This window comes from Myripristis murdjan, chromosome 12, assembly GCF_902150065.1.
Source record: "Myripristis murdjan chromosome 12, fMyrMur1.1, whole genome shotgun sequence".
Taxonomy (NCBI): Eukaryota; Metazoa; Chordata; class Actinopteri; order Holocentriformes; family Holocentridae; genus Myripristis; species Myripristis murdjan.
Window position 1 is genome coordinate 13,659,875 of NC_043991.1, and position 25,937 is coordinate 13,685,811.

Consider the following 25,937-nt stretch of genomic DNA (forward strand, 5'->3'; position numbering starts at 1 on the left):
TTTCCTCTGGATGCTTTCATTTCCCCCCGCAGTCTGAAGACATGGAGGTCAGGTGGACTGGAGAGTCTAAAAGGAGTAACTAATGACAGGTCAGCATGACCAAAGCATAGAAATTACTGGGGGCATTATTTATTTATTTATTTATTTATTAAAAATCCGGATATCCTTTTTCCCTCCATTGTATTGACTCTAAAAATACCCTATGTCTGTGATGGACCATTACCTGTCCAAGGTGTTTCTCTGCCCTTTTTATATGATTTAGATTTGCCTGAGAGGAGCCTTTTGGTCATCGTTGGGTCATCAGCATGTGTGTGTATTTGTGTGTGTATTTGTGAGCATATGAGCGCATGAAAGCACACGCAAAAATGCACATGCACAAACACACAAATGTACACACACATGGTCACACATACTTGCACACAGAGATAGAGAGTACCCATTAAGCCATGAGGAGTTTAGATCACAGTCCTCCAGCAGATGTCACTCTCGTGAGGCTCTGGGGCTCCACACCACCGCCTGCCTTCTTCTCTCCCCTGCACAAACTAGACTCAGCAGCTCCTGTTTCATCCAAAGGTAATATAAAGGGTTAGGCCTTGGCTAAGAAACATAGATTTGTGTGCCGTACCATTTAATGAATAACAGCTCACAAAACAAAGTCTTGTCTCTCTTTCCCACCTTTGCCTTCCCATTCTCTTATAATGCCAAGGAAGACAGAAAGATACTGCTCAGAGTCATTTAGAAATGTTTTTAGCTATGATATTGACCAAAACATTTGGAAAGTATTTATTCAACACATTAAAAGTTGTGGAATGATGTCTACCTTGTTTAATGCTTTTACCCTATGACAGATAGATAGATAGATAGATAGATAGATAGACATGTTCTTTGTGTGTTGCCATGGAAAAAGTGACAGAGTTGAATCAGCCTGTCACTACTCTATACCAGATGGAATCAGCATTACAACCTGACAGCAGCAGAGCACAGACAGGTTCCTGCCTGCCTCACTGTGTTTCATGGTAGAGCGCCAATTCAACATTATGCAATTTCAACTTCCCACTAAAGTTTATGGGCAACAACATTTTTTGTCTGAAATGAGAATCAAGGGAGTATCTTTTGTCGTCTTGCCCTCAACCCCCCTCCAATTCTATTCTGTTCTTGAACAGTACCGAATATTCTATTCTATTCTGCTCGACTGTGCTGTGTTCTGTTCTGTTCCATACCGCTTTACTGTGTTCAGTTCTATTCTATTCTATACTATTCTGTTCTATTCTGCTCTCCTGTGCTCTGTTCTATTCCTTTTTGCTTTATGCTATTCTATTCTCTTCTCTTCTGTTCTGTTCTATTCTATTCTATTCTGTTCTATTCTATTCTACTCAGCTGAATTCCGTTCTGTGCTATTCTGTTCCGTTCTATTCTGTTCTATTCTATTTTGCTCTGCTGTGTTGGGTTCAGAATCAGAATAAGAATCAGAAATACTTTATTGATCCTGGAGGCAAAACTGGGTCAGCTGCAGTTGCTCGATTTTTCAAGAGAAGGATATAATATAAGCCTAAGTGATATTATAAGAAATAGAATGAAAATAAAAACATAAAAATGTGGGTGATAAAACTGTACCAAAAAAGCCAAAAAGCAGGCCAATGTGCATTATGTATAAATGTGTGAATTAGTCCTACAAAATATTACAATACAGAAACACTGAATATTCTATTCTATTCTATTCTATTCTATTCGGTTGTGTTCAAATAAACCCGAGTGTGTAGTTTTGAGGGAAATACCCCTTTAATCATAAAATGAATGGGGTACATAGACAACAGAGGAGAGCTCGCTCGCCCCGGTCACGGGGGCATTTGGGAGAGTGACGTCACCGTCCTAAACCGGGCAACAGTGGTTGAGCTCGAGAGTCCCGAGCAGGAGACAGGGCTTCTTGAATAGCTCAACTTTTAATGTATGCGGGCCGACGCAGCCAGTGTGTGCGGGCGCACGGTTTTGTTCTCCTTTGCGCATTCTTGTGTTCGTCTGTACGCCTCAAGCTCGCACCGGCTGGCCGCTTTACCAGTTTGGCAGTCTATTTTTGATTAAATCGGTGGTGTGTCGGACTCTTTATGCCTCTACTCCTCCCGCAACTTTTATCAGGGTAAGTGTGTCCAGTACATTCAAATGTGAAAGTTGGGACTGAAGGAAGTGATCGCGGGTTGTTATTAAGGAAGCTTTTCAGGGAATCAGTTGAACAGCTTGCGTCCAGTCCCGCCGCGCAGTTGTGGAGCGTTTTAATAAAGCCTGCTCCCAATCTGAGGCTCGGATGTGTTTTGTGTACATTGATGCACAACCCGCGCATTCGCTACTTTGTGCTAAAGGAGCCGCAACTTCCCTCAAGTTTGTGCGGTCTGTGTTTCCATGCTTGGACGAGCGGTGCTGGCTCTAAGGGAAGTATGCAAATAGCCAGTGCCCGATAAAGTAAGCTCTCCTTGTCTATGAAAGGTTGCGTGTAGCTAGACTTCACATTCATGCTGTGTAGAGAGCAGTTGTATTGCCCAGGATCTCTGCTGGATCCTGGATCCTTAACTTTTCTGTCTTTCTTCAGTCACAGCTCCCTTTAAGCGGAACGACAGGCAAATATCTTGCTTCATTCTTTGTATTTTTAACTTCATATTGCAGAGAAATGTTCCTGACCCACTTCCACTTCTTACACTTGAAAAATAACACTTACACTGTAGCTGAATGATCTTTTACCACACATTAAATACAAAGTGATGCCATTCACCCACTGTGGATGATTTACAATGGAGCTCAACTGGGGAATTAATATTTGCCTCATGACTGTGGTAATTTTTATTTGAATGGCTTGAAAAGCAGCAGCCTTATGTGCATCGTTTGTAACAAAAAAACAAATATCTGAGTAACACTGAAACGGCTATGCCATAGTTATTACTTAAATTCCAAATCACCATGATCACTATGAAGTGTCATAAAACTGCTGAAATTGTGCTTTTGATTAGAATGAACTCATAAGACCCTGATAATTTTGTTTGGTTTATAGTTTAGTGCATAAGTATTGTTGTAGTTATGAAAACTTAGGAACACCATCACTCTGTCAAATAGCGTTGTGATCATACACATTACTAATTCACCTCAGACAGAAATTCCATACATATTTGCATTTGTCACTTGTACTGGAAGTTATGTTGATCATTTTTTATGAATGTAAGCCCTCCCTCCTGGGGGCTACACTGAAATATTGCACTGCTGCAGGTTCCCACCCCACTGCACATCTACACCTCATTTTGACTGGAACTGTAGCTTATAGAAAGATAATCTCATGATACTTTTTGAGAATGCCTTCAGAAACACTTAACTTCATTTGCATGGGACGCTCACATCAGTGAAGTTCACCGTCAGTGTTATTTTTCTTTCCAGACTTTACTGAGCGACAGACTGCATGGACCAGACTGAACATGAAGAGCCTCAAAGCCAAGTTTAGAAAAACCGATGTAAGTATTTTAACATACGGGCATGGCTGTGTGTGTGTGTGTGTGTGTGTGTGTGAGAGAGAGAGAGAGAGAGACAGAGAGAGAGACAGAGAGGGCAGTTAGGGATAGCGAACATTTGGAATTAAAACACACACACACACACACAAACACACACACACACACACACACACACACACACAAAAGCAACATACACAGACTATGACATCGACACAGACATACAGACAGACAGAGAGCACACAAACACACCCACATACACATTCACATGTATGCACATACACACTATTCATGTTTGAGTCATTGTGGGAACTGACTCCATACCCTAAGATCAGAGTGATTCTGAGGGATTGAGTTTCGAAAGACAACTTATTTCATTACTTATTCTGACTGTGACATGAATGTGATCTTGTTGACTATGAATCAGCCATTTGAGGAAGATTTATTCATTTCTTTGCTGGGACAGTCATTAATTCAGTCATAGTTTAAGATACCCTCACAGGAAGTGAGGCGCCTGCACAGTGTGTGAGTCATCTGTTGTCACGGCAATCATTATGACACAGAGGCAAGTGCCAGACAGGAAAAGTCTGGTGGGGTACTGGCTCAATGGGATCATTTTTGGGGGATGAAAGAGGTAGGGAGTATGCGATGAATAGAGTGAAGATTTCTATAGCTAAATTAGATGCTTTGTTTGAAATTAAGAGTTCAATGTGGAGCAGGACAGTGAGCACTGGTCAGATGACATGAACTGCTGGAAAAGACAGAGTGGTGGAGCACAGCCCTGCTTTATTTGATTACAACCACAACAAACTGTAACAGGCGTAACTCTATTACATGGGAGTTTAGTGAACCAAGACTTCTACTCCGGGAAAGTCCTGCCTGCTAAGAGAGGAGCTTTTTTTCCCGCGGTGCAGTTGACATTTACATTAGCGCGACATCCATCACACCTTTAATGATGTTGAAATTGCGATTGAAACTATGATAAGGCAAGTAAAACATCCATCAACATCTGTGCTGCCGGGATAATCGGCCTGCTTTTCCTCAGCCTCTGAGAAGTTTCAACCTTGGAGGGTAGAGATTTGTGGAGGACACTGATGATGTCACCCCCACTCCCTCATTTTTTTTTTATTAGTCTCCACCTTTGCAGCCTACGCCTCCACATGAGCCTAAAGGCATGTTAAATGTCAGTTATCACAACTTCACTAAACATATGGGAGGCCAAAACTGTCCCACCTGAGTTTCTGAGTAAAATAATGGGTCTGTCACACCTGAACTACTGATAGCCGAAACTTTCTGCCTCTATCCATCATATATTTATTTTTTAACTGTCATCTTGGCTATCAGTGCTCATAGTTCATAACCCACATAGCTACTGTAAGAGTTGACAATCATGTGAAATGGATGCTTTTGCAGTAAAATGTTTTTCTCTCTAAATAGCCAGTCGTGGGCGATGTGTGAGAGAAAGGGAAGACAAGTGGATGCGACTGTTGCTTAGGAACAAGAAAGCCATTTGCAGCCATACATGCCTCACACCCCCACACTTTTTTTTTTTTTTTTTTTTTTACACATTGATCAGTTTGAAATCTGATCATTTTCATACCTTTACCATATTAATTCAGTTGGCTTTCAACTTTTAATTCATGTGAGTCATTGTCTCTGTGATCTGAGCTGGTACAGTTTTGACAGGAAGATCACAGCACGGCATTGCACGGGGAAAAAAAAGTCTTTGTGATATGGATGTTACACATTCACATATGTGAGTTGTGAAACTGGCACAGCAGTCTGCTAGAAAAATAATGATTGATGTGCATGGGGTCTTCTGAGCTAAATCTAATTATATAAGAAAATTACAGGAAGTTATGCTTATTGTTTTGTGATGGAGTAGCTGTTCTCTTATATTAAGATAAATTTCTCTGAAACAATGTGATACAATTCACTCTGGCTTCACAAACCATATTGCTTGTTAGTATAGCCATGAATAATGTCCTAATCAATAGTAGTATCCACTCTCTGTATGTATGTCAGGGTGTATGTATTGATTGAAATCAAACAACACTGTCCATGGAACATTGTTCTTGAAAAGAGCACCCAATTGCTGTTACATATTGCAGGTTCAGTTTCCTCTTTGGCTTCTGCTGCTTTGATTTAAACAAAAGGTTCATAGATACCTTTGTGCATGTAGCATTGGGGGAAAAAAACATGGTATATTGAATTCCACATTCACATTTTATATGTGTAAAAAAAAAAATGGTAATGCGTAAATTAATGAAAATGTCTGAGGCATGCAAAACAGCCGTGGACCATCTTTTGCCTCACAGGGCAGCATGTTTAACCTCTGAGCCAACAGTCATTCCATTGCTTTTTATAGACCCTCTAATCAAGGGCAATAGAAAGAAAATATCTCCTTGATTCTATTTTAGGCTTTCTGTGTCAGTGACAGATTGCCCAGGAATGTTCTCCCTCAAAGCCAAGACGTTCATTCTTCAACAAAAGCAGAGAAACAGAATGCCTACATAAACAGCTTTTTTTATGAAGTCAAGCCGGTGCCAAATAACTTGTAATGGAATCACTATTTTAGCCAGGGTTCAGGGGTATTAAGTAATTTCAAATCTTCGTTAAACGTTTCACTCCCGGGATCCTCCTCCAGAGCCTGCAACAGGAACCCAAGCGCGTGCTCGAACATCTCCAGAGCATGACGCGTAAATAAGGGAGAAACTTTAAAAATTGCGCCATAGGAGAATATTATCTGACAATATGTAATTTTAAAATTTTGAATTAAATCAATAAAAAATCAAATTAAGTCAATTAATTTATTTTTATGTTTGGAAATTATTCAAGAGTCCGTACTTTTTTTATTATTTGTAGCCATATTTTTATTTTTTTTTTAAATCTATATTGATGTGCAATAGTGTAAAACCAACCTGTTTCTTGTTAAATGAAAAAAAAAAAAAATCAGACCTATTTAAACCTTATATATACTATAAATAATATTATTGGCAACTAAGAGTGATCATTCTATTCATTTTGTGTTGCAGATTGAAGCAGTTTCATTTGAAGAATGTATTATTGATGCACCGATGCAGTGAATGGGTCCCAGGTGGCCCTACATAAATGTCATGTCAGATCACTATGTCTCATTGTGTATTCAGTCAGAAGATGTTGAGAGGTGCTGCTTTCTTCACTAGACTGCTGGATTGTATCAACTACAAAGGTGTTTGTTACTGATAGTGGAAACATGAGTGAGACTGAAGGTCAGGTTGTGAGAAGTTTATCAATCTGTTTCTTTGAGGACCCCACACCCACCTACACACACACACACACATACACACACACACACACACACACACACACACACACACACACACACACAGACACACACACACACACACACACACACACACAAACACACTTCCTGCTCTCAGTGTATTGGACAGTATAGCTGTGATCTTAAGACTCTAGGTCCTGACCCACAGTTGTGGCCCAGTGTGGGTCAGGCAGGCTGCATCAGTGCTTTCTTTATTCAGTCACAAGGATGGAAAGGTTAAAAACATGCAGTGTAGACAAAGTTTCTACATCCCTCAGGTCCTCCAAAGCACCATGGACTATAATAGCCTGTGCAAGTGACAATGAGAGAATGGAGAATGGAAGGGGCCTTTGTAGCTAGCTGGATGATTTTTTTTTTTAAACCAAGGGCAGCAGATACACTGTCTAAAAACATCAGGATCATACTCCAAAAAAATCTCCACATAGAAAGTATTGATTATGGTTTTGTAGCCTGTTAAGAAAATGATGGTGTGTTCTTTGTCAGGAAAAGGTGGCACATGGTAACACACTAGACCATTTTAATGACATGTAATGTCCAACAGTAATATCCAATACCCAATAATGCCCAGTATCCAATAATGAAATATATATATGGCTTTGGTCTTACTGAATTTTGACAACTAACAAAGTGCATTGAAACCTTTTTTTTTTTTTTTTTTTTTACCAACTTTTGCCAACTGTATTTCATTTTTTTTGCCATACAAAATACTTAACGGGACTCTCTCAAGACAAATAGTACCTCTACATGTGGGCCACAGCATGAAAAAGAGCAGTGCTGGAAAGAGCAGCGGTAAAATTGGTCAGAATTTTTCCTGACTATGGTTTTCCGCATTAACTCAGCTCATAATTCAGCTCATAATTCAGCTCATCTTCTAAGAAAAAAAAAACCTAGATCCTTTAATGGCATTATTTATCGGGGATCATTATGTAACTTGCCGTTATGTTTGGTTGTTGAAAAATATGTTTGGCTTCAGAAAATGTCATGCAGACTGGCTGTAATTGTGCATCCAGGCAGACTCAACAGAGTGTGTCACCAGACTGAGTAGACTGCCTTTTTCAGATGCTCTGCTTTTAATGCCCCACAGTGCAAAGTGGTGTGAAAATGCCGCCTACGTTAAAGGTGCTCATAGATTTCCAACCATAATAACAAACAGTATAAATGTTAGGGCCCAGCTGATACTGGACTTTGGGGGCCGATACCGATATTAGAGAGTAAAACAATTCTGATGTCAATATATCAGACAGTATATACATATATGCACATTTTTTTAGTGATCCCTCAGATGTGGTTATCAAACAGTTTTGGCAAAGATATGTAATGGGGAGTATTTTACAGTTTTACAGTAAACTTTATTACTAATTTCTAAACCTTTTAACCAAAGCATCTTTTTCTTCATCATGTTCTATAAACAAAAAAAACATATTGGTGCATATCGGACAACATACACGTCATTACTGATATATCTGTGATAGGCCCATATTGGCCGGCCGGTATATGGGTCATGCTCTAATAAATGTTGCACTAAATATTAACTGAGAAGAGAACTGTATTTGTGCTGCTTGCTGGACTAACATAACACACACACTTTGTTTTATCGCTCACTATGAACAGGTGTGTAGTTATGCAAAGTCATAGTGAATCAGAGGAATTCTTCTAAGTGTGTGTGTATGTGTGTGTGTGTGTGTGTGTGTGTGTGTGTTGTGCCTGTGTGTTCTGAAATCCGTGTCTGTCTCCCTGCCTTTCGTTATGTCTGGTTTGGAGTCTTGTTTGTGTATGTCTTTCTGAATAATTGTTTGGAATACATTCTTACATTTTGGGCTTCGTTTGTGGATCATTTTAGACTATGTGTGTTTGGGCAACCAGTCATTATAATGAGGGAGGTGCTGTGTGTGTGTGTGTGTGTGTATGTGTGAGCAGTGTTTAAGGCAAGCAGACGGTGTAATCTGGTTTCTGGGAATGGGTTTGGCTAACAGCCACACAAAGACTTACAGGCATTCTGACATCGCCTTCTCCTTCAGCTGTGTCTGCACAGTCAACTGTGACACAATCACCGTCAGAAATGCTTTTGCTGTGCTCTGCCCTAATCATGTCAGTAAAAAGCTTCTCTTTATTGTGTACAAAATGCAACTTAATTTGTCCATCTGAATTCAATCAATTTAGTTCACTCAATTTAACTAAACTGTATCTCCAAGGGGAGTTTCTCCTTGCAGCGTACAACTACACAGCCTGGTCTCTTCAATCTGCATATGAATAAAGGCTTATTTATACCCAATGTTAAATACGGATACGGATACGGATATGCCCTTTGTCCGTACTCTGCTTTCATTTTGTCTGTACTTGTGTGTATTTTCAGGAAGCTTACAGATACGGATGAAACGGAGCTGCATCACCGGAAACATTTCCCAACCTTACCCATAACTTTTTCCTAACCTTAACCAAGGAGTTTTGGTGGCTAATGTCATTTAGGGCTGGATATGCTTATTTCCTAGTTTGATACTATCACAATTTGATATGTATTGCATTTCTACAAGTATGGCGACTCTGCAAATATTGCGATTCGATATAATGATTTTTTTTTTTTTTTTTTTTGCAATTGTTGTTTTTCAAATTATCCTCTAGTTTGTGGATGTAAAGTTTCATGAGGCTGGGATTATCTTAAAAGTCACAATGGGTCATTTTATGCAGTGATGTCAAGTTTCAAAAAATGGTCTCAGTACAATGAAATGGCTACTACGGGGGGTTAACAACATCACACATGAATCAAAGGTGGCTCATTGAATCCATAAGACTCTCAGCTTCCCAGTCAAAGCCAATTTATGCAACTTGAGGCCAGTCTAGGCCCCAGTATGCACAAATACACCATTTTACAATAGGCTAAATAGCACCTTTGTACTGCATGTTTTTTTTTTGTTTTGTTTTTTTTTTACCCTAAACGGCATCAGATTAGCACAAGGTGGGCATGTCTGCAAAGGGGAGCCCCATGGGTTCCCATTTACATTGAGATATCTTGAGGTCAGAGGTCAACCCGCACCTCCTTGACTCAAACTCAAGTTCCCCATGAAGGGACTGAAAGGAAAACGTCAGTTTGTATCTGGTGTATATCTCATGAAATGACTTCTACCATGTAAAATCAAGTAAATTTCTGCAAGTATGCTGACAAGACGACTGCCATTCACACCCCTGTAGTTTCAGTTATATCTTTTAAACTAACTTTCATATTTCTCTAAACCGGAGTCAGTTTCAGTAGGTTAATTTACGCGGGCTGTTACCTTACTCTCACACCCTCACAGTCATCCTGCAAACACATTACCAATGCACACACACAAACACACACACACACACACACACTGTGTATATGAGGTCTTACTATTATCCTGCAGCGTATTATCTGTGTATTTCATTGTTGACAATGGTCCTGGTATTACCCCCTCACCCTGCCCTACACACAGGCACACAACCCAAACCTGCTCCCCAGCTGCTAGACTAAGACGGATTACTGAACGCTTCCACACACACACACACACACACACACACACAAACACAAACACACTCATATACACACAGACGTACACAGACACCCTCCCCTTATCATCCGCTGTCTCACACTGCGTAATTGATGTGTGGATTATGCCGTCTCGTCTCTCACTCCAAACACAGCTGTTTTTATGGCTTACATTCATACGACCTACACTGTGTAGGAGCCGAAAACTGTAACTTCACAGTTTTGCAGCATTTTTTTGCACCTTCAGAATGCAAAGAATTTATATAAGCAACATGATTGGTGAGAAAATATGGGTCCTCAGTGTTATGTAAAGATCCAGTGCACTGCAAGACAAAAACAAAAGCACACTCGTCATCTCTTATGGTTTTACATTTGAGAAAGCGGGCGTCCTGCACAAATTGTCACAGGCATGAAAATGTACTATTTCTCCAGCTTCTCAGTATAACAGGGAAAAGATAAAGAGTTTGATTCCAGCAGTAGAAGTCTAACATCTGAAAAACATTACATGGATTCTCTGACAAAATTACTGCCGGCTCAGAAGTTGAAAACATTTCGGGAAATGATCACATACTTCTTCACTCATAAAACAAAAACAAAAAAGACGAGGAAAAAAAGAAAATGATTAGATAATGAAATACTAATGCAGCAGGTTGGAGTTGAAACCCTTCAGTCGTAGTGGGTCTCTTTGACTGAAGCACAACCTGAATTATCTTCACTTGGCTCTATTTGATTTGGCCCGGCTTGTCTTGGTTTGACGTGGGATGGTTTGGTCTGGCCCGGTGCAGCAAAGGGTATTAGTGCAGAGAGTGACAGTAAACCCTCAGAGCTTTAATCTGGGAGCAGGGTGTGTGTGTGAGTGTCTGTTTTGAGGGGGGGTAGCTGTCTGTGTGAGGTGTGTGAGATGTGTGTGTGTGTTGGTACTTGACAACAGGACGTAGAGGGGCAGTTATTTAAGCCACAGCCACACCATTTATAGCATAGTGCTGTAAATCTTTTTCAGTTTTTAACTTTACGGCTGCAGTGCTCAGAATCACTGAAGGGCAGCTAAGATGAATGTTTAGTCTCAGCTAACAAAAACGTGGAATGAGATCATCTTTTAATGGTCTCATTTGTGGCCAGCCCGATCCACCATGAAATTATCCAACATAATCTAATTTGAGTCTAAAAACATCCTGTGTTTCTCCAGTTTTGTTTATTAGCATTAAAGTGACATGCAGTGTATTTCTTGAAATTGTCAGCATCAAAACTATTAATTGACTGGAATGACCAAATTCCACTGAATTTTGTATTTTGATGGTAGAACTTCAATCCATTTGCCAGAATAAAATGTTGACGAGTCAGCAAAGCAACAAATACATCGAATTGTCAACATCATGGAACCATAAATACGTTGTATATCAAAAATTACACCCATAGCTCATGTGGTGGAAACAGCATCAACGTCACGTGACTGTAATTTTCATGCAAGTGCAAATGTTAGTCAGTGTTAATGGCTATGGTTAAGATTAGGCAAAGGTCATGGTTAATGTTGTGAAATGTTAGATTATCTTCGCTAATACTAATAACTCATAACTTGAGACTTGAAAACTTAACATTTCAACATACTCTTGGTTTGCGGAAATGTAAAATGCCAATATTTTTTGTTGTTTATTTCATTTTTGAACGTTTAGAACAATAGAGTTTCTGTCCGGACTTTAAGCACAGCTTGTGTTCTGTCTGTTCGTGAGTTTCTCGAAAGATTTGAGTGGGTGTTCTGCTGAGCCTTTCTTCTTACTGAGGGGAATCCAAATATCTGTCTATGTATAGTAGTTAAGAGTAGTAATTTCCCCATCAGACTGGGTACATTCTGCCATGGTGTCACTGGCAGAGAATGTGCTAAAAACAACATAGCAAGCAAGTAGAAGAGAGTGTGAGATATTGTGAGAACGACAATAAAAGTCTTTTTTACTCTCAATGCAAGGGAAGCCAGTGTTGTGTTCAGTTCTGCTGACTGCAAACACAACTACAGCTAAAAGCATTTTTTAGGCATATTTGATGGAGGGGTTAGGAATTAAATTTGTAGTGTTTTTTCGCGGTTAATTTTCAAAATAAAGCTGGGGCATCGATTGAGCAATCAGAGTATTTTACCACAGAAAACTCATGAGAATCGAAGGTCTGCTTTTCCACTAAATTTAGTGCTGAGGCCAGAAATATTCAAAGTGTTTAAAAGAAGAACTGGGATAGCATTGAATCAGATCCTCAGCTGAAATACTGTCTTTGAAAAGAGCACCCACTCTGAATAGAGGGATAAGCTGAGCCACTTCCAGCCCAATGATCTGAAAAACTGGTTGAAATCAGACGTTAAAGGTTGTTTTAAATGCAGTCACTGCAATCACTGTAATAATACTGCGCAGACCAAGTCTTTTGTGGATTCTTTGAGAGGGACGACGTGCCATGTTGTATCTCTTATTGCTCCATTAAAAGCTTTTTCATTTGTAATTATCCAAGAATTTCCTTGGTTTAATTCTATAATAATGCTCGGTCTAATAATGTTTCTAACAGCATTTAGAGGCCACAAATCAGCGACAATGCGAAATGGTAACACAAACCTGCTGCAAGTCAATGTAACATGACTGATACTTGTTGCACTGATAGCGTTTGCTCATATCTACTTCAAAGGACCTGATGCTGTTTTCTCAGTTTCTCAAGTTTTTTGGTCTGTTGCCTCTAGCTGCTCATTTTGTTTGTGAGGATGACTCAGTCACAACTGATGTATCAAGTTTGTCAGTATCATGCTGTCGTTGCCAGTTCACTGTAGGACAGATACAATGTGGGCTAATACTGCAAAGTTGGCAGAAGAGCAAGACAGACACCCTCTTACCCTACCACACAGAGTGATCTGGCTGGTCTACATCATCAGCCACACAGCAAGGGACTCTTTCTGTGATCTGACTGAATCACTTTTTGCTCGACTTGGTGCCGGCCCAGAGGCCAACCGGTCCTCGAGGAATCCTCCCGGATCTCCACATGGCCAGTCTATTTAGGCTGCTTGCTCGGGAGTTAGTGGTAGTTTAGCTGTTAATTGCATTACCCTCTGTGCTTATAATCCTGGTTTTCTCCACCCAGGCTTACATGAATATGTGCAAAATACAGACTTCAACTTGTTCAAAGTAATCCAAGGAAAGGCAAAGGAAAATGGCTTAGGGCCTGTTTAGAACTGGATCCAATTAAAGCAGGAACAGCTCATGGTGTCTCTTTATTCCTTATTGCCTGTTTACATGAACTGCAGACTTACAGCCAGGGAAACTTGCTTGTCAGAAAATACACAGAGGGCTGAGGAAGGTGGTTGTGATCTCTGTGTCTCTGCATGTTTTTGCATGTATTTAAGTGCATGTGTGGGTGTGTGTTCGTGCATGTGCTTGTTTGCAGTGGCATTGTGTGTGTGTGTGTGTGTGTGTGTGTGTGTGTGTGTGTGTGTGTGTGTCTGTGTGTGTGTGCTCCCCTGAGTGTGCATGTATGGTTGGTTCTGCCTCTGTGTGTCCACAAATGCATCTGCATGTCAATACATGTGTATATTTTGCATGTATGTGTGTGATCATGCTTGTTAGTGCAGGAATTTGTCTGCGCCCAGGTGTAGGAGTGTGGGTTTGAAGAACGTGACATTTTATGGCATTGTATCTTGTGTAGCTTGCCTCACAACACAGGCAGAGCTGTTGGCAAGGCTCAGAGGTAAATGAAGCAATGGTGCTCAACAAGACTGGACTTGGGGCGCCCTGGTGGCTCACTGGATAAGAGCATGTACCAAGGCTGAGTCCCAGTCGCAGCGTCCTGGGTTCAAATTGGACCTCAGGCACTTTGCTGCATGTCATCTCCTCTATGTCTCTCCTGCCTTTCCTGTCTCTCTCTACTGTGACTGTCAAATACAGCAGAAATACCGCAACAATATTTTTTTAACAAGACTGGACTAATCACTGACAATGGCATCAGACAGGGTCACAGGGAGATCATGAGGAAGAGAGGAGTGAAGATGAAAGGCTTTGGAAGGGTGGAGGAGGGGAAGGCAGTGTGTTGGGATTGTAAAAAAAAAATGAAGAGAAAGGAGAGGTAAAGAAGAGGAAATAGAAATGGAATGAGAATTGGTTTAAAGGAGAGAAAGATGAAGGGTTAGGGGTAAGAGTGAAGGGTAAAGTATTCAAAGAGAGTGGGATGATGGGGAAGAAAGAGTAGAGCAGTGGAGAAATCCTGTTGGAAGGAGAATACCAGTCAGCCAGTTTGGTCCAGGGCTTGTTTAGTTTGGCCTGCACTGAACAACTGGAACAATATCCATGCTAGGAGATGGATCGAGAGAGCGCTAGGCTTGACTTGTAAAAACTATGAGAGGTTTTCTTTCTGAAAGACTTTTGGCGTTGAGCTGGTTGATTTGCTGCTCACTTCCGAGACCTGTTTTTGCCTGCAAACGTTTGCCATTTGATATATGTACCAGTTCTGTTTTAGCCGCAGTGATTTAAGTGGCAGAAATGACTATAGCTTTAAAGGGACTCATTTGGGACATCACCTCCTCCTTTATAAAGTTTTTGTTCAACATTTAGTTCTTGACAGAGTGATAGTTGAATCAGGATTACTTAATTTTTTCTAACTTCACTCGACGTGTGTGTGTGTGTGCATTTCCACATGTGATTACTGCGTGCATGTGAGGGTACGGAAAGGGCATTTACTGTAGAACTGAAGGAGAGACTTAATTTTGCCTCTGCTCTGCTGACTTTATGTACAGTTCTCGAGTGTTACGAGGCTGGGTGCTTTCCAAGTGCAGCACTGTTTATTTATAGGGCAGGAAAGGCTATTTGTGTCAGCAGGAAGTGTTGCATGAGGACTATTTTTACGGGGGGCCTTCAAACCCCCCATAAATGCCCTATCTTGGACCTCTGCATCGGCTCTTTAACTTTAAAATGAACAAGCACATTCAGATCCTTAACAAGCAGGGTCATTTGAATTTTCAGACGGAAGCCCTTGCACTTCCACCATCAGGTTTGTGGAGTTTCACCTATATTTCTACCTTGGAATGTGGATTTTTTTCAACACAAAATCCCATTCAAGCCCCTTCAATGATCATATGAAATTCAAGAAGTTGCTCTCATTGAAAGAATTCCAGTCGCAAGATAAGGCACATAAAGTAATTTCTCTCTTTTTCATCCCAGCACATTGCAGGATATACAGTAATACACCAAGCAAGTGATTACATTTTTTTGCTTTGTTTCCATTTTAGGCATTTAGCTGAGCAATTTACAATGACTACATCAGTAGAAGAGAATTCAGTACAGTATTCCTTTAACCGCAGAACAATTGTGCAACAGACGAGTGGGGAAGCAATAACATAAGAGCGAAGGAGAGAGGAAAAGAGATTCAATGGGGGAGACTGTGATGCTGAGGGAAACTCGAATGAAAGTAAACCAAAGCTGCACAGATGCTAGATTTTTCTCCCCCCTGTTATATTTATATGCAGGCCAGATTGTACAGTGTTGTGAAATGCATGTGATATTCTGTGGCAGTGGCCTTCCATTATGAGAGCAACCATCTGGTCTTTGTTTAACAGTCCTGTCTACTCTCTTATTCTGAGTTAGGGTTTCAGAGGCCAGTAAACTATTGTGGTGTGTGTGTGTGTGTGTATGTGTATGTGTGTGTTTGTGTACTTAAATAATGTAAATGCTACATTGTGAGGGCCAGAATGCATTTTTAACCAGCAGATTGGGGGCATGTTCGGGAACAGAAGACATTTTTGCCGGTCCTCACAACTACAAAGGCAAATTCTGGCTTATTGGTGAAGGTTATGGTTAAAATAAGGTAAGAATTAGAGTTATGTTAGGGTTAGGTGAAGTGTTTGGGTTAGGCATGTGCTGGCTATGGTTAAGATTATTAGGGGAAGGCTGTAGAAGGCTGTAAAAATGGATGGAAGTCAATATAACGTCCTCATAAAGATAGAAATACAAGGTTGTGTGTGTGTGTGTGTGTGTGTGTGTGTGTGTGTGTGTGTGTGGGTGCATGTGTTTTGTACTGGAGAGGGCATTAAGCAGTTTCAGCTGTGGCCTATGAGAAAGGCTGTATTATTTGGGGACATTTGAGCATCTGCTTTGTTGTAGACGGTTTGAAGTTAATAGCCATTTGCTGATCAAAGGGCCCAGATATTATTGTAGTTGTGTCACTCCATCTTTCTTCCACTGTTTCTTTTTGTTTTTCTGCCCATTGTTCACTCTTCCACCCTCTCCTTTGCTTCCTGTCTGTACCACCCTCCTCTGTCTCTCAATGCCTCTCTCACATGTAGGATATACAGTACCTGTCTTTTAAGCTGCATTGTGGGTATTTCCCACAGGGGTAATGTCTGTGCTGTTTGTGTGTCTTCATTCCCGTCTAACCTACTTTTCTTTCTGCAATTTATATAGGTTTACCTCTCATCTCTGTGGGTAATCTCATAGAGATTACAGCTCTCTACATAGGGGAGCAATGGGTGTGTTTGGAATATGTGAAGCGGGACAGTCGGTGGTCTTGTATCTTCCATGTTTTGTTCAGTCGGTGGACTCACTGGAGACCCAGAGAGGATGAAAAGTGATAAACAAGAGAGAAGAAATACATTTTTTATTCTCTTATTCTCTCTCTCTTTAGTCTCTGCAGTTGCATTTTGAAAAGCTTGTGCCATAATATTGTCCTACTTCTTTCTTTCACCTTTTATACCTCACTGATAATCTATGTCTGCTTGCTTCTCCACTTATTTGCCTAATGTACAGTACTTATGTCCATTACCTGCCTTTGTATCTACGTTTTTAAATAGCCATCCATCGCTCTTTACTCTTCTCTCCCTTTCTCTCCCTAATCCTTTTTTTTCTAAACCAGATGTCCCTTCAAAGGATACGCTGGTTCACATAAATGCAGTTATACATTCACACCTCAGGGTCACCCGGTACCACCCACAGTCTGCACAATCTCAGTCTGCGTTTTTGTTGTCCTAGCTCTATTTACCTGTCTGTCTGCAGCACCTGTCAGCCGGCAGCCCTGCAGAGCATCTATAGTGAATACTGTTGAGCATCGGCAATCATGAGAATAAGTGCACACACATTCACGTGTACACAAGATGCACAAAAATCCATGCAAGTCCCACTAGTCTAATTATTGCCTTGCTGTTCTGTGGTACCAAGGAAACTGCATGGAGTGTGTGCAGTTACTATGGCAGAGTGACCCTGTCTTTTGTTTACTGAAAAACAACACTCATGCCTCCTGGGCTCTTTTATTTTTTACATTTCTTATCTGACCTAGTAAATATTATGCAACTGTAAATGCCTTTTGTTTTCGTTTGACTTAGTATTTAGCATCCCTCCTTCAACATTTTTTTTTTTTTTTGTATTTTAGAAGGTAGTGAAGGCAAACACTACAGTCAAGTGTGTCAGAGGGGACAGGCGGGCTCTAAAGCCGCAGGATGTTGACAGAGGTTTTATTCTGTTTATGAAATAAAACAATAAAATTAAAGAAGAATAAACACTTTTTTAAAGTGTGGATCAGCAAAGGTGTGTTTTTGTCTGCTTTGGAAGGAAATGCAGAGGGTTTGCTAATGTAAATGTTATTCTGCTGGACTCCATCTCCTCTGACAAAGTGGCTAAACTCTACAAACATACAGAACGTAATGTAGGAATTGCTGTTTTCCGTTCTTGGTTTGTTTTTCCTTCAGAGAACTGAAGGAGTTTCAGAGGAACAGGAAAGCTATCCCGGAGCAGACATGTTTATGCAAAAACCATTAGGTTCTCAGAAAGCTAAGTGGACTTGATGAGCATCTGTTTTGTGTAAATTCTACTGTAGGCCCGCGGTGATGCATGGATGTTACAAGATGCATATGCAATTTGTTTCAAACTTAACAAAGGCAGAAACACACAGCTGGGAGACTGGGATGTAGTTCCCATCTGGTGCAAGGAAAGAGATAAGGGAGAAGGAATAAGATAAGAGAAAGTCACTAAATTATTACTACAGCAATAAGTAAAGCAATTTAAAATATACTAATTAAGGTGTTGAAATGCTGATGTATATCTAGTATAACAACTTCTCTGTCCTTATCCAACATGTCTCCCATTTCAGTCTCGCCCTCTCTGTTCCCTGTACCTCCTTCCGTCTTTCTCTCCCTCCTGTCTCCTCCTTGTCCTTGCAGCCAGCCTCTGGCCCGGACAAACAGGAAACGCTTAGTGTTATCAGCAGGCTCTCTGTGTGTCTTAATGAGTGTCCGACTAAAGACAGAGAGGGAACAAACACTACTGTCCACACCCTGATCCCAGTGTAAACACTCTTATCACAGAATGAGAGACGGAGAGAGAGGGACAAACCAAAAAGAGAGGCAGGCGGACAGAATCAGAGAGAGAACAGGGGTAGCAGGGGAGAGGGGATAGAAAGACCCATTTGACTGCTCGATTGAACACACAGAGTGATAGTGGTTTTACTGGTTTATAATCCCCTGATTAGTGAGCCATTACTTGCAGACCAATGTGGACTAAACCCGTGCTGTCCAGAGCAAGCCAATGTAGGCTAAGCCCACAGCGCTCTGCACAAGCATATTGTCCAAATGCATTTCATGTGTTGTGTGCTGGCCCAGCTGTTACCCTGCATTTGTTAGGGCCAAATGGTCCAACACATTATCTGGTGAGGCCAGATGTTGCTGTTGGAAGAGGTGAAGGGGCTACTCAGATGACCAAGGCTCCTACTAGCTAGCAGCATTGAGTTTTCATATTTGCTTTTTCAGTACTTTAGAGTTTTAAAAACAAATAGACATCAGCCACAAAATGTTGATTTTTGCTGTCAGTTTTCAAGTTTTACTCTTTTGTTTGAACACTCCCACCTTCTTATTGTGCAAATGGAGTGCACCAGTTTCTGAGACTTGTGATTGACATTACCTTGTTTTCTTTTGCTTGCTTAGTGCAGTTGAGCATGTGTTGGTGGGGATATTCACCCGATGTACCATCTTTCTTTTAGGCACTCTCCCACCAATTTTTACACTGTTTTGACAACGCTAGTAAACCATGATGCTTAGATATTATTGCTAATTATTAAATATTAGGTGAGTGGGCATGTGAAAAATGTTTCCCATCCACTGCACTGACTAAGGAATATGCAAACACATGTAGGTTCACTTCTCAGAAGCAGTCAAAGTCTTTCTCCTACTTTGTACCCCTTTTTGGGTCAAAAAAAACACTTAAGTACACTTTGCTGAATTGCTCTCTCAGGCCCTAGGCCTGCACATTTTTTGTAGTGCCTCAGTCAGCACGTGATTATTTCATCGGCTTCCCTGTTTTGACACTATTTTGTGTATGGGATCGAAACTAGAGCAGTGCGTTCCGCTCCACTTCAACCTGTCCATTACAATGTAGCCTAATGCTATCAGTGTCACACTGCGTCATCGAGATGCCCTTTCAGTTTAGTTCAGCCTATTAAAATCACATAGGCCATTAAACAGGATCATGCCATACAGTAGTTCAGTGTTTCTCCTTCAACTCTTTCTTGCAGCGCTGGCTGGGGGTAATGTCTTATTGGATCCAAGCCCATTTGGAGTTCTTAGTTGTACTTCTGATTCTAAACATGAATGGTACTTGTACTAGTTCTGTTGCAATGTGGATGAATTAGGATATGTCTTTTTCCTTTTTTATTTTTTTATAGCAATAGTTTCTTTCTGTGCATGGGAATTTGTGCATTGGGTTTTTAAAATGTGACATTTTAATTTGAAAGTGAGGTTGTGATCAAAGGTGCTCAACAAGTGTATTGAATTATGAACTGAATTTCATTTCTCATTATGCTGTGTTTAAGATTAATTTATACATTTCTGCTGACATACATCCTTTTAGCACCTCAGGATTCTTACTGTACCTTTTGCTGTTGTTAGATAATATTACATAATCTTTTATTACCTCTGCCAACAGAGCTGGACAGGGGTTATGTTCTCCCTCCATTCTGTTTGTCTGCTTGCTGTTTGTTTGTTTGTTTGGTAGCAGGATGTCTCTGAAAGCTCTGAACAGATTTGCATGAAATTTGGTGGAAGGTTAGTCATGGGGCAAGGAAGAACTGATTCATGCTTCACACCGATAGGCGAAAGGGGGGTGTGTTGGTGGGTGTGATTAACTCTTGGTGAAGATCCAACATGTGGAATTGACATATCGCGTGTAGTATTGGCGGAAGTCTGTGCTCTACTGAGTGCTTTCTAGTTTATCATCTCCACTACCAGGTGGAGGGAGGTGGATGGAGGTTATCTTAATGGATTGATTGGTAATGAGCAAAGGATGAACTGATTCAATTTTGGAGTATCTTGGTCGTAGGTCAAAGTCACCTAAAGGTCAAATCACTGTCTATCTGATGTTCTGTTGACATTGTGAATAGCATTTTTGGGAAATGCTTGTCATAAATAACCAATCACTTATTTTATTGGATCTATATTAAGACAGCACAACAGGCATTTTTTAGTTTTTGCATGGTAATTTGCAAATAAATGCTATAATTTTGGACTTCTAGTCACTTGTAGTCTGTATCTGGAAATGCTCCATTTGGAGGGCTAGGTGACCACTACCCCCAAGAGAAATGGGACACCCTATCCTACGTGGCAGCAGGCAATCGGAGGGATATGGTGAAGTGGTAGGGCCCAGAAGGGGAATTGGGATTGGCCCCTATGAATTAGGTCCCATTTTCCCTACCCCTTTTAGCTCTGTTCTGAGGGACCACTTCCCAATCACCAGCACACAACTAGAGGTAGAGGTAGAGCTATCATCAGTAACATTGATGATAATCTGAGGACTGAAACATTTGCTGCTGCCCATGTTTGTGTGTTTTTGACTAATTAAAAGATGGATTTTGCATCTGCCTCTGCCCACACAATGATTTGTTAAGACTTGATGGTTTGCAAGCTGTTAGACTTTTGATTTTCAGGGTAGAGTAAAATGCATTGCATGACCACTGGTGTGATGCGTCAGTATACCAAGGGAAAGTGGAATTACATGAATAAAATTAATCATGACCACTGGAGAACTCATATTTCTAACATACAGAATATGCATAGCCTGAAACAAATAGAGTTGTGCAAACATTGTAAGTACTGACATCTCTGTCAACACAAAACCACTTGGGAAATAAAAAAAGTAGTAACACTAGATATTTATATTCGGAAGTAAGGGGGACACCAGAGACTGAGGCTTTTGAGTAGATGGGTGGTCTTTGCCTGATGTTTCCAAGAGGACACTTTTTAGAGGACATGCTTGTGTGGATTCACAGGACTTGGCGGCTGCCTTCCTGCCCTTTTCTTCTCCTCAAGCAGTCCCTAGACAGTGACAACATAAATAACTCTTTCCTGAAGCAATAGTAAGCAGAGAACCAGTAGTCTAATCTGTGATGTCACTTTTGACATTTTCTTTAGCTGTTTCTTTGAAGGCAAAGGGAGTCTGACTTTGTGTGAGATTTTTTAAAATTGTGCTGATTAATTGTGAGATAATTTAACTGTACTATGTGCTTTAAAAAAATCTTTCTCCATTGTAGCTAACAGCTCTAAAGCAAAAACCTCCTTTTTTTGTGTGTGAAGGCCCTTCTCAGTAAATTTGCACTTATTTATAGTTGCCACGTTACTCCTCTTACAGTTGTTGTTTGGTTGCCCAGCTTCTATGGCAAAATAGTTCCATCTCTTCCGGGTTCCTTTATGCAAATCTTGGGTGGGTGAATTTCAAGATAAACTGTGTTAGTGGTTTAACTGTAAGCCTTACAACAAAGGCCGTCTATCTGTGAACACTTCTGTAACTTACAGCATTTTTATCAGCCCTCCTCAGCTGAACTGAGCGTATTTCCGCTGCACCAGGATTAGGAAAATCATGAGCATTTCATGCTGTGGGTTGTGCTGTTGCATGAGTGGAAACCGGGAACACAAATAGATCATATAGGGGAGATTCTTTCTCCTGCTGCCTCTCGTGATTTAGTGTGGGGGAGACTTTTTTTTTTTTTTTTTACAAAAGTACAGTGTAGACACAGTACAAAGATTACATTCAGTATAGGCCTGTAGTAGGTAATGTTGCTGTATTCAATTTTCCTGAAGTGCCAGTGGGACTTACTGGTTTGCATAACCAGCACTTTGCCTTGGCAGGGGTACTGGATCAGATTCTGCTCTGAGAAACATATGCATCAGCTAGAATGGAAGCTCTGTATCATGCATGGTTTCTAATATTTTACTTGATACCACAGTGGATCACAACAGTGGATCACAAATGAAATCATGTATTCAGCTGCCCGCTAAGGCTAATTTCATGTGTACCCATGAGGTGTGTTTAGTTAGTTAATCAGTATACAGTCTCAGATATTGACACTCTGTGTATGCAAAACTAACATGGACACAAATGCAATGCTGTTTTGAAGACAAAATGACGGTTGTAACGTGTAGTGCATTATCAGAATGTCATTTGAATTGCATGAGTTTACCAGTAGAGTCAAATCAAAAGGTTTATTAACTAAATATTTGACATTCTACCATGCCATATTCATCTTTCAACACCTTTTAAAGCATGCTATGGCACAGAAATATCCAAATGACTTTCAGTCAAAGCAGAAGGCATCTAGTTTGCATGTGATTAATTTAGGTAAAGATGGAATCGTGTTTTACTTTATTTTTTGCCTCACGTTTCACCCTTGTTTAGGCACGCTGCAAACAAACTGAATGACAAAGCTAAATATATTGCTACACATGACCCACAGTTGGTCAATTCAGTTTACTCAGAACAAAACGTAGCTGTGCATTATGGAGCTGCAGTCAATTTTAAAGCCAGTTTTCCAGTTTTAAAGAAAAAATCCAACTTACTCCTTTTTAACAAGTAGCATGCCCCGAAACATGAAATATTTGATGTTCTTGTATCTCTTATATCAAACCTTATTACTTTTCCTCCCTGGAAAACAGCACATGTTGTGTGGTTGCTTCATTGCATACCAGTGAGAGCACATAAAGATTCAGCAATAGCACCATCATCATCATTTTTGAACAATTCCTCCCTTTATTTAAAACCTGCATCTTTTTTCAGGGACAAAATATTTCTCCTCTTAATCTTTCTCCCCTGCCTCCCTCTCCCCAAGGATTTTGTCCCGTGCTCTGATAAGCTAAGTGTTGAAAGAGGCGAGAGGTGCCAGCATCCTGTTCAAGTGAATGACTTTACATGTTTACTTTGGTCGATCCTTTTTCCACTTTTGAGAGAGCCCTCCTCGCTTTTTGTCCCTCTCTGTGCGCATTCGTTTGAGGGCTTCTTTCTGGACAGTGACATACCAGTTGGGTGGAGCTGGCACTTGGTTTACTCCAAGCCCTCCTAATGGCACATTTCCAACCTGCCCACTCTGCCCAGCATTCTGAATCAGCAGCAAAAACCAGGAACAACAAAAACAGAAAGCTACATGGCAACAGAGCAGAAAAGAGACACGGTCTGAGACACATGCAGTTCAATCCTTTTCTTCGGGGCTGCTTCGATATGGTTTTTAAAGAGAGAGAAGAGAAAAACAATGAGACTTTATAAACTGATTAATGTTGCTGATTTGTTGGGTTGCACACTATATAAATTAGTCATGTCTTTTTTGAATAGATAAACTTAAAGGCTATCAAAACTAGAGTGACTGCGGTGGACCATCTTCAGTCAATATCAATGACCGGAAATATGACTGCTCTTTTTGCTTGGTCTGTTATGGTTATGAGTGGGTTTGTTTTTATAACGCTGCCGCGTTGCAAAAATTATGACAGTACACTCTACCCTCCTTGTGTCCGCCCATCACATGATCAGTACCAGGCATGCTCCCATGAGTGCAACCTCTGTTTCAGCTTGAAATGTGGTGAATAATGGATGTAAATCTCTCTCACATTGTCATTCATGCAGTGTTTTGTCTGCTAAGACTTTGGTAAAACAAGGCTGCAGAGGCAGAGTATAGCGGGAAGTTTCCCTTGAGCATCAGTTTTTAGCTGTTGACACAATCCCTTGTCAAAATAAAAGTGGGGGTTAGGTTTAGGTTAGGGAAGGTTACATCAGGCAAGTAATACAGTTTGGTAAAGGTTGAGGTAAGGTCATTAAAACAGTTTGATGACATTATGGTTATGGCAGCAGTGAAAACGTTCACCATTTCCATATGTATCTGATCTGGGATCAGCGTCAACAGGCAGCTTCAGCCAGGAGCCAGAGACAGAGGGCACATTTAAAGTCACCATGTCTATCGAACTTGAGTGCTGAGTGATATGCCAAAAAAATCATATTGTCATTACTTTTACAGACATTTTGATGTACTTCCCGATTTTAGCAGAAATGTTAATTATTGCATCATAATTTTAATTTTAATGTATTTTTTCTAAACGTGGAGAATAGTTTGTAGGCCAGAGCATCTCTGTAGCACTATAAAACTTCATACACAGCAGTGTTTTGTCACACACTTGACAAATTTGCATCTCTTGGATTGTGGTTATTGCACATGGCCATATTGCAGTTTTGATAATATTTAGATGAATTGCACAGCCGTAGTCTTATCTTTAATTCCTATTTTATTTAACACACCTGGAAAGAGGCTGGAGTATGTTCACTTCGCTATCCATTTTCTTTTTCTTTTTTCTATGTTCATTTCTGCCTCATTGCCTTAAGTTTATCACCTCTTGAATATATCCATCTTTTCTATTTGATTAGCCTAGCTGCCATGATTACTGAACAGCACTTTGAGGACTTTTGAAAATCAGGGGACTTCCTGCAGCAGCATGCAGTGAGGACAAATAATCCTGTGGACACGATTGCTACTTCAAATGTGTTTTTCCATAGTCCTCCTCCATGGGTGTCAGAGGGGCTCAGCGGTTAAAGTGGTTAAATACTTAAATAATTGATGTGCATTGTTTCTGAAATATGACTCATGATATGCAGTCACAAAAAAGTGTATGATTAAACTTTTTCCATGATCTAGTCTTTAAAAAGTAAACAAAAATTGCCATAAATCATAATATTGAATTGTAATGCTTGTAGAATCACAATACTTTAGTACTTTAATACTTGTGTGTGAATCACAACACTTCACAATTCATATCGAATCCTCACGCAAACGTTGTGGTGGTATCAAATCAGGAGATAAGCATATCGTCCCATACAGTTTATTCTGTATTAAATTCCATAATGCTGCAGTTTTTTTTTTTTCTCTTAATCTGCCATTGGTCTCACTTACTGCTTCTGTGACTTTGATTCCATAACTCAGTGCTCTTGCTGGCTGCTTCAGTGATGGAGGGGATTTTTATAGCCTAGCATTTTTCCACCAGCTGTGCAAAATGTATTGCAGTGATAGCATTTGGGTATATGCCACAGAGGTTATTTACACCGTGTATTGCAATGTTGGCTCATTACTACCCTAAAAATAGGTTACAGTTTGCCACCACAACTGTTTAGGGAGTTGGAGAGCTCGACCTGTTATCACGTGTAGGTCAGTAGGCTATCAGGTCAAATCTAATACTGTACTGCATCCTAATATGTAGAGGTGGTGGTAGCAGGGGGTTTCCCTGATGATTGAGTTGACACTGCCCATATGTTTGAACTGTATGGCTTTCAAATCTTTCCCATACCATGCTGTCAGATTAAAGAAAGGAATATATTTACATCCTGCACCTTTT

General features: G+C 40.4%; 1 protein-coding gene across 2 annotated transcripts in view; it reads left to right on the top strand.

Annotated features, from left to right (window-relative positions):
• The first annotated feature begins 1,903 nt into the window (after positions 1-1,903).
• rai14 (retinoic acid induced 14) overlaps positions 1,904-25,937 on the top strand; it is a 52,826-nt gene continuing 28,792 nt past the window's right edge. For both annotated transcript variants that reach the window (XM_030066060.1, XM_030066061.1), the window contains exons 1-2: positions 1,904-2,134; positions 3,415-3,488. In XM_030066060.1, coding sequence (XP_029921920.1) covers positions 3,453-3,488 — 36 coding nt within the window. In that variant the 5' untranslated portion in view covers positions 1,904-2,134; positions 3,415-3,452. The remainder of the gene's footprint in view (positions 2,135-3,414; positions 3,489-25,937) is intronic.